The sequence below is a fragment of the Carya illinoinensis genome, chromosome 6 (genome assembly GCF_018687715.1).
Source record: "Carya illinoinensis cultivar Pawnee chromosome 6, C.illinoinensisPawnee_v1, whole genome shotgun sequence".
Taxonomy (NCBI): domain Eukaryota; kingdom Viridiplantae; phylum Streptophyta; class Magnoliopsida; order Fagales; family Juglandaceae; genus Carya; species Carya illinoinensis.
The window spans coordinates 36,331,792-36,345,971 of NC_056757.1; the positions used below are offsets into that span (position 1 = coordinate 36,331,792).

Consider the following 14,180-nt stretch of genomic DNA (forward strand, 5'->3'; position numbering starts at 1 on the left):
TTAGTTTTATTTTACATCAAGTCATATCAATTTATTGATTTATATATTTTATATAATTTATCTATTTATGATTAAAATATTTCTCTTCGTATAAACTACTAAAATCATGTTATAAAAAAATATATATGTTACTGTTACTGTATATATACACCGAAATCATTCCATGCAATGGTCAAATGGACTCATGTGATGAAGAGGGCATAAATTAACAAGGAATATGGCATACAAAATTCACACGTGGTGTGGATTAGAGGATAAGCTTGCTATAGCTTGGATGTTTTCTTTCCCAGTGTAATGTTCCCCGGCCAATTATAAAATTTTGGGAATTGCTTTTCCCTAGGTAGAGCACATGTTACAGCCTTTACCATTAGGCACCGTGAGGATGAACCGGAACATCTTGAATAATATACATTGATAATTAATCTATAAAATGCTGGTTTTAATCATATTTTAAGGTTAAAATAACAAACTATGAACTACAATTGATACTTGTTGGACCATATGTTCCCAAAAGGAGGTAGGGAACAAAAAATAACATGTGAATAATAAAATATTATTTGTACGTGGTCGAAGGATAATCGATCGAGGATGTTTTTTCTTTTTTCTTGTGATTTAAGTATAATATGTGTCCCTAACTACTTTGGTGATGTCATTGGTTCCACAAAGTTGAAGGTATTTTACACTAGATGGTATAAGATCTGGTGGTCTCCAAATGAAATAATCAAGATTCCAACTCTCACTTTCTTATAAATAAATAAATAAAAGCTCGAGTTTTGAACCCCTATTGTATTGATATGAGATAAAACAAAGTAATCATCATCGTTTGGGGCAGCTGGTAAGTAGAAGATCAAAGTTCGACGATTGCTTGATTGAAATCTCAAAATATTTTGGCTTTTGGTATCAGAATTGATGACAAGAAGAAAGACATAAGAAGGAAGAAAGAAAAAGAGTATCATATTGATTTCATTATTCAGATAGTAAGAGACAAATGGTTACTAAAGTTTGCATATGAAGTTACGTGTTAATGATGCTCTGAACATGATTTAGCCTTCGCCCCCCCCCCCCCCCCCCCCCCCCACCACAAAAAAAAAGAGTCAAATTGAAGTTTGAGCAACAGTGATGAGGTGCTAGCTATAGACTATGTTTAGTCCTTATTTCCAATTCTTGTTATTTTGTTTTTAAAAATTTTATTTACAGTCATTTTTATATACTTTTTTGTATACTCTACTGATGTAATTAGTTCTATATTAAAAAAAAATTGATCAAACGAATTATATTAGTAGAGTGTGCAGGGAGTACACAAAAGTGACTATACAGAGTATTACTCTTTTCTTTTATATGGACCAGGTCAAATGCAGGCCGGTTGTTGCATTTCTCTTTTATGCTGAAGAGTTTTACTACGTACAAGAAAAGTCACATATTAATCTGTATATCAATATCGATTCCTTCATATTCAAAATTTAAATTAACATTATTTTCAATAAATTCTATTTTTTGACCAATTACATTAGATTGGTCCACATATTAGTGTGCAATTGTGCTTGCAACTAGATTTTTCCTTCTCATAATTACTTCACTATTATTCTTAAAATATTCAGTATTCACTTCTATTCATTGATTATTTAAAACAGTTCTAGTATCCAAACGATTATTCAGGATACGTAGGATTTCCTTAGGGTATATGTACCCAAGCACGATGTGTTGTAAGGCTTTCTGAACCTTAATAGAACTTTCTTTTCAATCACTTTTCTCTCTATTCCCTTTCCCCACTTCACAAGAAGAGCTCCTCTCCAAGAGAGCAGTTTATTCTTGCATTTTGTCAAACACTTGGGGTGTGTTAACCCCTCCCCCCCCCCAAAACCAACACCTCTCTATTTATGTGTGGAGCTAAAATGGCTGTAGATTGGTATTCATTTTCTTGCTTGAACCATCTGGTTTATATCTTATATTGGACCTGGCTACATGCTGACCTCATAGATTATGGAATTTGTGACCCACTCTAATTTTTTGCATCCTTTGTTCTTTCAAGTATAACCACATACATAAATGTAAATACATGCACAAGTTGTGGGAAGGGGGGAATGGTCGTAAAGTGTTAAGCTTTTAACGGAGATCTGATGTTCAATATACAATTCTTTATGCCTGATATTAGCTATTGGCTGAAGAAGGAAAAAACCATTGACTAACGAAATTTTTGACAATGCACAAAATTATTAAACAATTTGTTATGTTATAAAAATTAGCAATTTAGCACACAATCTGGAGCCCCCTGCATTGTTGAAGGCTCCAGTTAGAGTACGTTCAATCAAGTTTCACACACACACACACACACACACTCTCTCTCTCTCTCTCTCTCTCTCTCTCTCTCTCTCTCTCTCTCTCACTAAAAGTTTTGCATTCTCTTTGTTGCAATAACTCTCTCCTCTCTCAAATACCACATCAACTGTTGGAATAAACAAAACCATGTATAGGAATTAGAATTAAAAGCTTTAGAAGCCAAACAGAAAGCTTTATAATACACGGCAATTAGCAGTTAAATTAATTATTTCATCTCTATAATTAAGTGGTCCAAATGGCAACTTGTAAACAAGCTCAATTGTATAAATAGCTCATTATATAGAGTTTGTAAACTCAACTCAGATATTCATTCTTCGATAATGAAAAGCTCAATTCATTCCCTTCCTCTGCTTTCTAGTTTTCCAGTTTTCATGCTATGCATAATTTCACATGGTATCATCGAGTAATACAACTCCGCTGCAAATTTTAATTGATATTTCATCGTTCTTGAATTCTCTTTCTTGTCTCTATGATGGATTCTGAAAATTTTGAAAACTCTGCTTCTATGGCGAATTCTAGGGTTAATCCCTCTGATGATATATTGGACACCTTGCCAATAAATGCTTTTAGTTGATTGGTTATCCACCTGGATGAAAGGGTCCAAGGGGCAAGAGAGATCCCCACACTCAATCTGGAAATTCGAATACCAAATTACCTGTTACAAACGTTGCTTTTTATTTGGAGAATAATACAAATATCCCAAACATATTTTCTCAAGAGCAAATTCAAAACCTGCTGACACTTGCTAATAGCTTGTCCAATACAAATATAACCTCTAATCTTATAGTAGACACTGCTTCCACTTCAGGTATGAAATTCTGCCACATTGATGTTTCTTCTTTCAAGAATAATTCTCCTTGGATTTTAGATATAGGAACAATAGATCATATGATCTATTCTCCTCACTTCTTCAGCTCAATTCAATTACCAACAAAAACCTCTTTCATCCATTTACCAAATGGACAATCTGTTCCCATTTCATTTACTAGAAATGTTCATTTATCCTCTGATATAATCCTACATAATGCTCTTTACATACCTTCTTTTAATGTCAATCTTATATCTGCTTCTAAACTGACCAATGATAACTTCATTGGTTTATTTTTCTTTAAATCCACTTGTATCTTGCGGAATCTCATCAACTGGAGAATGATTGGTCTTGCTAAAGCAAAATTTGACTTATACCACCTACAATTTCCTACTGCTCAATCAAGGAATATACAACCTGATTCAGTTTGTGCATCTTTTACTTCTTTACCAAATAAATGTACTACCAATGCTAATACTTGGCATCTTCGATTAGGACATATTTCATCTACTAGATTACAATTCATTACTCAAATAAATTTCAATGTAACTTCTTCTGAAAATCATGTATGTGAAATCTGTCCTCTAGCCAAACGGAAGAGGCTTCCATTCTCTATATCAAATAATCATTCAAATAAAGTATTTCAATTGGTCTATTGTGACATTTGGAGTCCTTTCTCTACTATTTCATATTTGGGTTTCAGTTATTTTCTAACTATTGTAGATGATTATAGCAGATTTACTTGGCTATATCTCATGAAAACTAAAGCTGAAACTCGCACTATCCTCACAAAATTCATCAGCTATGTCCACACCCAATTTAACACAATCATTAAAACTTTTCGGTCTGATAATGGATAAGAGTTTAATATGCCCAACTTCTATCAAGAGCCTGACATATTACATCAATTATCTTGTGTTAAATCACCCTAACAAAATGGTAGAGTTGAAAGAAAACATCAACACTTACTAAATGTGGCTAGAGCATTGTTTTTTTAATCCAAATTACCTCTTTCCTATTGGTTTGATTGTGTATTGACACCCACACATATCATAAACAGAACTCCTTCTTCTGTACTCCAAAATAAAACAACATATTTCCTTCTATTCCAAAAACATCCAAATTACAATTATCTCAAAGTATTTGGATGCTTGTGTTTTGCTAGCACACTAAAAAATCATAGAGGGAAATTTGACTCAAGAGCCTCAAAGTGTCTCTTTCTAAGTTATCTACCAAACATCAAAGGTTACAAACTCTTGGATCTTATCACTCTTAAAACTTTTGTTTCCAGAAATGTGATTTTTTATGAATCCATTTTCCATCCATACCAGATATAACTTATACACCATTTGTATTTCCTAATTACCCTCAAGTGTATGAATACTCAGATTCTACCTTAGTTCAAAATCCTGTTTCTGCTATTGATTCAGACTCAATCTCAAATCTTGTTTCTATTATAGATCCTTTCTCAGCTTCAAGTCCATCTGAACAACCTTTAAGAAGATCTCAACGAATTAGGCATCCTCCTACACATTTGCAGAATTTCTATTGTGGTAATACAGCTCAGACAACTTTAGTAGCTCAATCATCTTCCAGCTGCACTTCCTCTTCTCAAACAGGTATTCACTATTCAATATTAACCTATCTTTCAACTTCTTAGTTGTCTCCCAAATATAAAAATTTTGTTGCTACCATTACCTCAACCTTTCAACCAAAAACCTTTAAGCAAGTTATTTCTCATCCTCAATGGCAAGCTGCCATGGCAGAAGAAATAAAGGCTTTTGAATTCAACAAAACATGGGATTTAGTTATTTTACCTCCAAATAAGATTGCAATAGGTTGTAAATGGGTTTATAGGGTGGTAAAATTCAAAGCTAATGGCACAGTTGAGAGATGCAAAACTAAACTAGTAGCAAAGGGGTACACTAAAAAAGAAGAGCTTGATTTTTTTGACACCTATTCCCCGATTGCTAAGATGACCACAGTAAGGATATTACTTGTTGTTGCTGCTATAAAATGGTTGCATTTACATTAATTAGATGTAAATAATGCATTCTTGCATAAAGACCTTAATGAGGAGGTGTATATGCAATTACCACCAGGTTATTTCTCACCAAATGACCCTTGGGTTTGCAAGCTTAAAAAGAGTTTATATGGGCTAAAACAGGCATCCAGGCAATGGTTTTTCAAACTCTCTTCCTCTTTGCTTCAATTGGGTTTCATTCAAGGAAAATCATATTCCTCTTTATTTACTAAACAGACATCAACATCTTTCATAACTTTACTCATTTATGTTGACGATGTAATTCTTACCTCTAATAGTATTGAGCATATCAACATTGTGAAGAAGTACTTGCATGATTCATTTACAATTAAGGATCTTAGCAAACTAAAATACATTTTGGGGATAGAAGTGGCTAGATCATCCAAGGGCATAGCCTTATCTCAAAGGAAATATGGTATGGAGATACTGGTTTCTCTACTTGCAAACCAGTTGCATTTCCCATGGAGTCTAATCTCAAGTTAACTGCAAATGACTCATCTTCACCCTTAACTGATCATACAGTATTTCGTAGACTTGTGGACAGATTGTTATACTTAACCATAACAAGACCTAACATAGCTTATTTTGTCCAAGCTTTAAGCCAATTTATGGCAAATCCAACTGCTTTGCATCTTGAAGTTGCCGAGAGGGTACTCAAGTACATTAAAGCCACTCTAGATCAGGAAATTTTCATGTCTAAATCATCCCCTTTGCATCTTAAAGCATACTCAGATAGTGATTGGGGCGGATGCTTGGACACTAGGAGAAGTGTAACTAGTTTCACAATATTTATAGGAGACTCACTTGTTTCATGGAAGTTAAGGAAACAACTCACTTTAAGCAGATCATCTGCTGAATCCAAGTACAGTGCCTTGGCCTCAAACACTTATGAAGTTCAATGGCTTATCTATCTCCTAGCTAATTTGAATTTCCCTCATTCTCAAGCTGCCATACTGTATACAGATAGCAAACTAGCATCTGATATTGCTTCTAATTCTGTCCATCACAAGAAAACCAAGCACATTCAATTGGATTGTCATTTGGTTCTGGAAAAACTATCTCAAGGGATCATCAAAATTATTCACATTCCTTCAAAGCATTAGTTGGCTAATATTCTAACTAAACCTCTTGGATCACTAAACTTTCATCATCTTATTCGTAAGATGAGAATGATCAAGATCCATTCTCATCTTGAGGAGGACTGTTGGAATATACAAAACCATGTAGAGGAATTGGAGTTAAAAGCTTTAGAAGCCAAACAAAGGCTTCATAATACATGACAGTTAGCAGTTAAATTAGTTATTTCATCTCTGTAATTAAGTGGTCCAGATGGCAACTTGTAAACAATCTCAATTGTATAAATAGCTCATTGTATAGAGTCTGTTAACTCAACTCAGATATTCATTCTTTGATAATGAAAAGCTCAATTCATTCCCTTCCTCTGCTTTCCAGTTTTCATGCTATGCATAATTTCACATCAACTATGAATTAGGGTCCTTGTTTACCTATCAAAATAAAATGAATTACGGTCTCTGTTACGTGGAGAAACCTTCTTATATCAACCTGATGAAAGAATGGATAAGCTTAGGTAAAAAATAATATGGAGCTTTATTCTTTTGATCATTACTTTAAGTCCAATGATGAATTAATTCAAAACATGTTGATATCATGCCTCATAAGATATTGTTATTTTTGTGGACTTTTAACTGTTTGCATGACATGTGGATCTATGAGTGGTTATGACTAGTTGGAGAAGCTTGCTGACATATTGTATTTTCATATATCATGTTTTGTTCTTCCTTGAATTGCTGTTACAACAGTATCGCCAAATGAGACGGAAAGAACAAGATCGGCTTGCAAGGATGGATGTTGACTACCAGAGAAGGAAAGAATTGGCTGAATTCCAAATGAGAAGGGAGGAAAGAATGAAAGCTGCCGATGAACGGACAGCAAACAAGCGTTTGAAACGTCAAAAGAAAAGGCAAAGAAAAAAGGAGAAGAAAAGCAAATTGAATGGAGGTGGAGAAGAGCATCATAGAGAAGATTCTTCAGACGATGAAGGGAACTCTGATGATGGTGAGGATGCAGCAAAATGAATGAACAAGCTCCTACCAAAGTCTTATTTTCCAGGCATGGTCCAAAGATTTTATATTAATTGCAGTAACACCATCACCACGAGGGAAAAATCAGAAAGGCATGCGGTAACGATAATTATTTTTGCGGCATGCGGAAACAAGATTTTGGTCGCCGCAATAATGTTTGAGACTATAAAACGGTTAGCATTTACAAATGGCTCAACGCGCAAACGGGAAACTTACGTTAAGTCTGAAGCCCCCTCCTCCCTTTGTACGTTTCTATTTCTCGTCTGGCCTTTCCCTCTTGTATCTTCACACTCTCCCTCCCTACTCTCTTCTCTTTCTGTCCTATTCTCTGTGTGAATCCCTAAGATTAGCGTCATGGTCGACGTTCATCGGGCTCTCGGCGGCGGTTCAGGTTCTCTTCCGCCCCTCTCCCTACGTACATATATTCATACATATTCGTCGTTCTAGGATTCACATTCATACACGTATATATACATCTATACAATATATATATGCCCGCTATTTGCTCATCCGTCGATCGGGTTCCTCATATGTTGCATTGCTCTCTTAGTGATAGTTGGCGGAATTCCTTATTTGGCATCAATTCCGTAACCTCCATCCATTGAGCGATTCTCGTTTCTCCTTTTTGATACAAAATTTTGGAGGAATTTAATTTGCATAATGGTTAATGAACCAATAAACCAATTAGGTATTGAGTTAGCTAATTGCTTAACTAATTATATGCATTTGGGTTTTTCATTATGATAGTTGCCGATGTGCTGCTGTGGAAGAAATGTCATGGAGGGGTTGTGGTGCTAATCTCTGCCACAATATTCTGGTGCCTCTTTGAATTAGCTGGCTATAACCTTCTATCATTCGTGGCAAATGTTCTATTGCTTCTGGTTGTCATTCTCTTTTTTTGGGGAAAATCTGCTTCTCTTCTCAACAGGTATGTTCCTCTTTTGATATATTTACGGTGCGTATATTTTACTTGGGTTATCTCTGATATCTTGGTAACTTTGCAAGTTTCTCGTTGCATTAATGGAAGATGTTCTTACTGAGAAAAATATTTCAAGGAAAATGATGACTCTAGACTATGAAGGGATTATTTATCGATATGACCTGAAACCTATTTGACTTAAAGAGATTAGTATCACAGATTCATGGAACCATCCCGAAAGATAATATTTTGGTTGAACCAGATACAGAGGCATGTGAAAGATTAAAATTTCTTCTGAATGATTCTACTAAAGTAACTACAAGGATAAATGGAGCAATGGAAAGAAAATGGAGTTATGGTTCCCATGGAACAGTTTATTGTGATGCATGATGCTATCTTAGGCCTTGGATTAGTGTGAACAAAAATTTACCCTTTTACGTGGTTTTTGTTTTTCAAAAATAAATCCTATGTAATTCAGGCCTCTGCCTCCCCTTCCTGATATGGAGATTTCTGAGAAGTCTGTTGTGAAGGCTTCTGAAGCACTCCAAGTGTGGATCAATCCTGCATTGTCAATTGCACATGACATTGCGCACGGGCGGAATTTAAAACTTTTTCTTAAGGTGGAGTGCAGTTGACTCCAAGACGCCATTTTTTGTACTTTGCGTAATACAAATGGTTTACATTTCTGTTAAGTTGGGGTTTGGGGTTTCAGGTTGCTCTTGGCTTGTGGATAGTATCTTTTATTGGTAGTCTCTTCAACTTCCTCACTCTGGTCTATATTGGTGAGCTGCTTTGTTGCCCATCATTATGATTTTTATTTATCGTTAATAAAGGTGTACTTCTTAAAAGAGTTCCTTAACCATCAATTTAATTTCTGCAGGGGTTCTTCTTAGTCTTTCAGTTCCGTTGGTGTATGACAAGTACCAGGACAGCATTAATCCAAAGCTGTTCAGGATGCATGAAATCTTGCAGAAGCCATATAGGAAAATTGATGATAATCTTCTAAAAAAGATTCCAATTTTAAACAAGGAAAAGAAGATAGAATAGGTAAACATAATCTCTCTCTTTCTCTCTCTTTCTCTGTGTGTTTGTGTGTGTGTGTGACACTCAGAGTTGTGTAAATAGTGCATTTTGCATTGTAATATGCATATTACTCCAAGAAATTCCTTCATTGTTTCCTAATGAACATAATTTTAATCCGCATGCAGTTCATTGATTTAGCCGCAATGATTATAGGAAAATTCTGCAAAGATAAGAGTTACAGCAGAATGGATTAAAAAACCATATAATGTTTTATACTGTCATCTTTTTTATTTTCTTGATTTTAAAATTTAAAATTCATTTATTTAGACAGGAAATATGTTGTTGGGGATTTCTAGATTAGCTGATACAGATGGTTGCTGCTAAAATGGCGTTCCATGATCTAACTAGTTTGTGCTCCCTTGTAATGAATGCATATCAATTCCAATTAGTATATGGATAACTTTTTGCCAGTGTTGATATGGGGTTTTTTTTCTCCGTTGTTGATATTATAATTAAGGAAGATAAGTGCAATGAGGTCCAGTAGAGGTGGCTTTATCCATTTGGAATCGAAAGTACATCAGTGATGGCAAATTATGTCATAGATTAGGACCCCTATGTCTGTCAGAGATAATTGTATCGCTAGAACTTATAGCAAATTGCCCTTCGTTTTGAATTGTATCTTATCTGATTAGAAACTTTGCGTTTCCTGGCCTTTCTCAAATGAAACTTAGATTTTTTCAAGGAGCCGGCTATGATGTTTCATTACCTTTCTTTAACAAATCTCACTTTTCTGTGAATACTATTCAGCACAGCATCAAAAGGTAAAATCACTCGGGTGTTTCGTAGGGGGCAAGGACTAGCATACTGTGTTGTTGCTGTCTTGTAGCGTTATATCACATGAAGACCTCTTATCTTTCAGATAATTTGTCATTACCATTTTTTTTCGAGTTAGTACTTCGGAGTTATTTTTTTGTACTTCATTAGAAATCTTGTGCAATTTGGGTTTTTTTTTTTTTGGGTGCAGGATATCGAGGAGTTCAGCAAAGTTTCATTAGGAGCGTGGAAAATGGGTTTTGCTGGGATCCTATCAATTCATAGTAAGTGCTGGCATGATTCAAAATCTTCTAACTTCCAGTTATCATCACAATCAACCAGGAACAGGGGTGACACTAATAGGGTTGGTACTGTTCAACTTCTTCTTCTTCTTCTTCTTCTTTTTTTTTTTTTTCATAGTTGATCCTTTTTGGACTACTGTTATTTGAACCTTTTGGTTATGCCTTTTGTGTTGATCTGTTTTGTATGAATTGCCCCATATGGCGAGGGGAAAACTTCCGCTTGTTAATGGAAGGTAGAAATTTTAGGTTCCCTGTCATGCCTCGTGCATTTTATTTTTTCTCAATAGCTTGTCTTCCTGTTGATCGAGACCTATTACTTGTATCATCAAATACCACCGTCCAAGGATCTTTTCATACGTATTAGTAAACGGGAATTGAATCGGTGGAATTTAGATCCAAGTAAATGGGACTTTGGGTTGGAGGGCGTTAAGGATTTAATTGAATAAGAACAAAGAAAATGATCGAGAGGGTGCTACTTTATTCTAGTTTACTTACAATTTGGGCCATTGTTGCCAGTAGAGTGAACGCAAGCAAACCAGTTAGACGATTTCTTGGGCAACATCTTGAGGGTTGCAGCAACTTCAAAGTTGCATTGCATGTACCTTTTCCCTGGGAGAGCCCTTCATACAGATACTGGAAATAGGACATCGACTTTATGTAACGACGTACCCCATCACTTAGAAGCTCTAACTTCTTCCCACGAATTGGAATTACAGGTTTTTGTAATGAATTATTTGTCATTTGAAAGAGTGGTTGCACGATCTTGGAATAGAAATGCATATAACTTTTTGAGTTACCGCATAGAAAAGTGAATATCTAGACATGAATATCCATGGCTCCAAAAACATGGCGTCACCTCCAACTTTTAAATACCTTGTGTCGGCTACCTAAAGGACAGCTTATGCAACTCTAGGAACCGGAATGCTTTCAAAAGGTGGTAATGTCACCGAGCGCAACAACTCTAATGAGAAAACAAGCCCCAAGAAATGAGAAAGGATGGTGTTTGCTGATGCCTGCAAAAGGAATAAACGGTTGAGGATGGTTAAAAAAGCATTCAATACTAACCTAAATGTCTCCAAACTATTCAAAAGACTAAAGAGTAGCTTGACATGTTAATATCCTCTAATCAAATATGAGATTTTACTGATCCAAAGCACCAATGAAATTTTATATGGGGGAAAGTTGAATGAAAACCTTTTAACTTGACAAGTTAAAAATGCAATTCCAGGATTTCAAAACTCATCATTACAGAGTAGAAAATCGGCCACTCATGTTGCAGGCATCAGCAAACCCCATCCATACACACTTTTTTTTTTTTGATAAGTAACCCCATCCATACACACTTATGTGAATTTTTATTTGAATGTTTCATTTTCTCCATGGTGTTAAAGTATGTTGCTGTTCTACTTCTTTATGAAATTAGGAACAACATTGTCTCACAAGCCAACAGCAGCACAAAGAGCTACTTCTTTCAAAACATCATTGATTTTTTTTATTGGAAACTTATAATTAAGTCAAATGAGTACCTGCACCAGGAATACGTCCAATGCCAGAACAGGACTGTACCCAGGAGCAATTCCTTGGGAGTAAGGGTTCACTGAGGATGTAAGAGCTTTGGCAACCAGCAATCCGACTGTGGCTTGCATACCAAGAATGGCAGCACCCAATCCAAGTAAGTTTACTATTATGCCATTTTTTAAGCTTTTGACAACATCTGCACGAGGAGGAGCCTGATAACCACAAGCAATTAATAGGACACAGAATCTTAGAAGGTCTCATGAGCAAAATACTATAAAACATACATTCCTTGGAAGCAAACCTAGGCTACAATCATTGATCCAAGCTGGGTCAAGCTTTGAACTTCGTAGATATAATAAAACGAAGAATCAAAAAACATGAGCAATCTGTCCATGGCCATTGGAACAAAACTTCAGCAGAATTTAAGCCACAAAAGAAAAGATTAAACGTGTAATTTGTCATTGGACATGATAAACTCAGATTCTACGAAATTACATCATCTTATGCAAATGTATTATAAAGACCACGAATGTCTAGTCAATTTTAATCAATTTGAAGAAGGTAGAATTGATACAAAAACAGCGCTATCACCATTAAAACAAAGTCCAACGAGGCTTATACAATTTAGTTAGAAATTGATTCATTTTCACAACTGATGTCATATACACTACAATAACTTCAAGTATCACAGCGAAAACTAAAAATATCAAGCCTTACTTTTGAAGGCTCATTGGCAGTTCTTCGAAGATAATCTGAAAGCCGAACATAACCAAATGACCAAAATACTGAAATGAATGCCGCGGTAATCCCAGCAGCAGTAGCATAAAAAGTAGCCGGCGACGATATCTTCCCGGTAACGACGACCGAAAACGAAAGAATCACAGCGGCCACAACGGTGCACACAAGCTGTGCCCAAAATCCAATACTACCAAATCTCTTGAACTGCCTTGAAGTGTTCTCTAATCTTTTTGCCACCTACAACATCATCAAAATTACTTATCTTCGGCGCCCGTCAAACGCAATTTAAATATGGGTGAGAAAACCCAAATGCTCCGAAACGGCAGCAACTTCTATACATATCCTATATTAAAATTATCGACTTCGATTTAGAAACATTTCCGAAAACCTAGTTGGGCAAAAGAAAAAAGAAAGTGCAAATGACATAAACTGAGTAATTAAAAAGAAATTTATTTTCTTTCAATTTGTTTCGCTACATCTTATCAGCAACCTAACAGCGCATATTTGAAGTTTAAACAAGGTTAAAAAGAAAATTATGGGAGAAAGACAGAGAACCTGAGCGAGCTTTTCCTTTTCGGCCTCAGCGTTTGGGGAAGAGAAAGCTGGAGGGGGAATTGAAGCCCTTACAGAGAAGGAGAGCTTCTGCCGAACGTGATTCGGAGCTGAGTAAGAAGGCAAAGGAAAAGAAAAGGGTGGTTGGTAGGTTTTGGCTGAAGCAGAGTGAGAATTTATAAGTGGTAGAGAAAAATAAGAGACATGGAAGGTCGGGCTTGGCCGTCTGGGGAGGCAAGAAGTGAAGGAAGATCCCGCTGACACCGCCGTCGCCGGCAGTAGTAGCGTTTGCATAGTTGGAACTTGGAAGTTGGAAGAGTCCGAGTACGGAAAAGAGAGGCCGGGAGAGTAGAGAACTGAGCTGAGCTGTAACTTTGGTACTGTTTAAACGTTTCACGTGGCTGGCTACCCTATCAAAAACAAATCCTTTTTCATTTTTTTTTTTTTTAAACGGGAAGATAAAAAAGTTAAAAGAAAGCTCGATATATCAATACGTACACGTATTTAATATGATTTGCGGGAAAGTTAAATTTTAATAAAATAATATTAATTTAAATTTTAAATATAAAAATAATAATATTAATATGCAGATTAAGATTAGAATTAATAATAACAAAATTCAAAAGTTTAAACAAATTAGAAACTCAACAGATGTCAGAAATCAAGGAAATAATTTATTTACAATCTTATTTTTTAATATACTTGATACATTATTCAAATGGATTTTGTGTTGAACCACCAAAGTTTATACAAAAACACCACAAACTAGTAAATATAAAAATTTTTAAAAAATAAAAAAAATTAACGAGTTACCATTTACTGAGTCAGGGAAGTTCCACAACTTTAACTGCTTCCAGGAAATAAACGCTTAAAGAGGAAGGCATCACCATGTGACTAGGAACTTGGGAAGTGACGAAAAGAAATGGCATCCCGAAAAAGGTAAGTGGGAAAATTGTGTGGGATTCAGACTTCTTAAGGAGATCTTCTGTTACTGTAGGACTTCTCTGACCATTCTGCAGACAAA

General features: G+C 35.5%; 2 protein-coding genes across 2 annotated transcripts; one reads left to right on the top strand and one right to left on the bottom strand.

Annotated features, from left to right (window-relative positions):
* The first annotated feature begins 7,477 nt into the window (after positions 1-7,477).
* On the top strand, positions 7,478-10,605 carry LOC122313369 (reticulon-like protein B11). Its single transcript, XM_043128301.1, has 6 exons — positions 7,478-7,682; positions 8,039-8,219; positions 8,689-8,830; positions 8,923-8,992; positions 9,091-9,257; positions 10,258-10,605. Exons 1-5 carry the CDS (start codon positions 7,646-7,648, stop codon positions 9,255-9,257), a joined length of 597 nt encoding a protein of 198 aa, XP_042984235.1. The 5' UTR covers positions 7,478-7,645; the 3' UTR covers positions 10,258-10,605.
* Positions 10,606-11,111: 506 nt separating this feature from the next.
* Positions 11,112-13,547, bottom strand: LOC122313368 (protein TIC 21, chloroplastic-like). The gene is made up of 4 exons (XM_043128300.1): positions 13,160-13,547; positions 12,584-12,841; positions 11,875-12,078; positions 11,112-11,361 (listed from the first exon to the last, which is right to left on the bottom strand). The coding sequence occupies exons 1-4, from the start codon at positions 13,448-13,450 to the stop codon at positions 11,248-11,250; spliced, it is 867 nt and encodes a 288-aa protein (XP_042984234.1). The 5' UTR covers positions 13,451-13,547; the 3' UTR covers positions 11,112-11,247.
* Between the last annotated feature and the right edge of the window lie 633 nt (positions 13,548-14,180).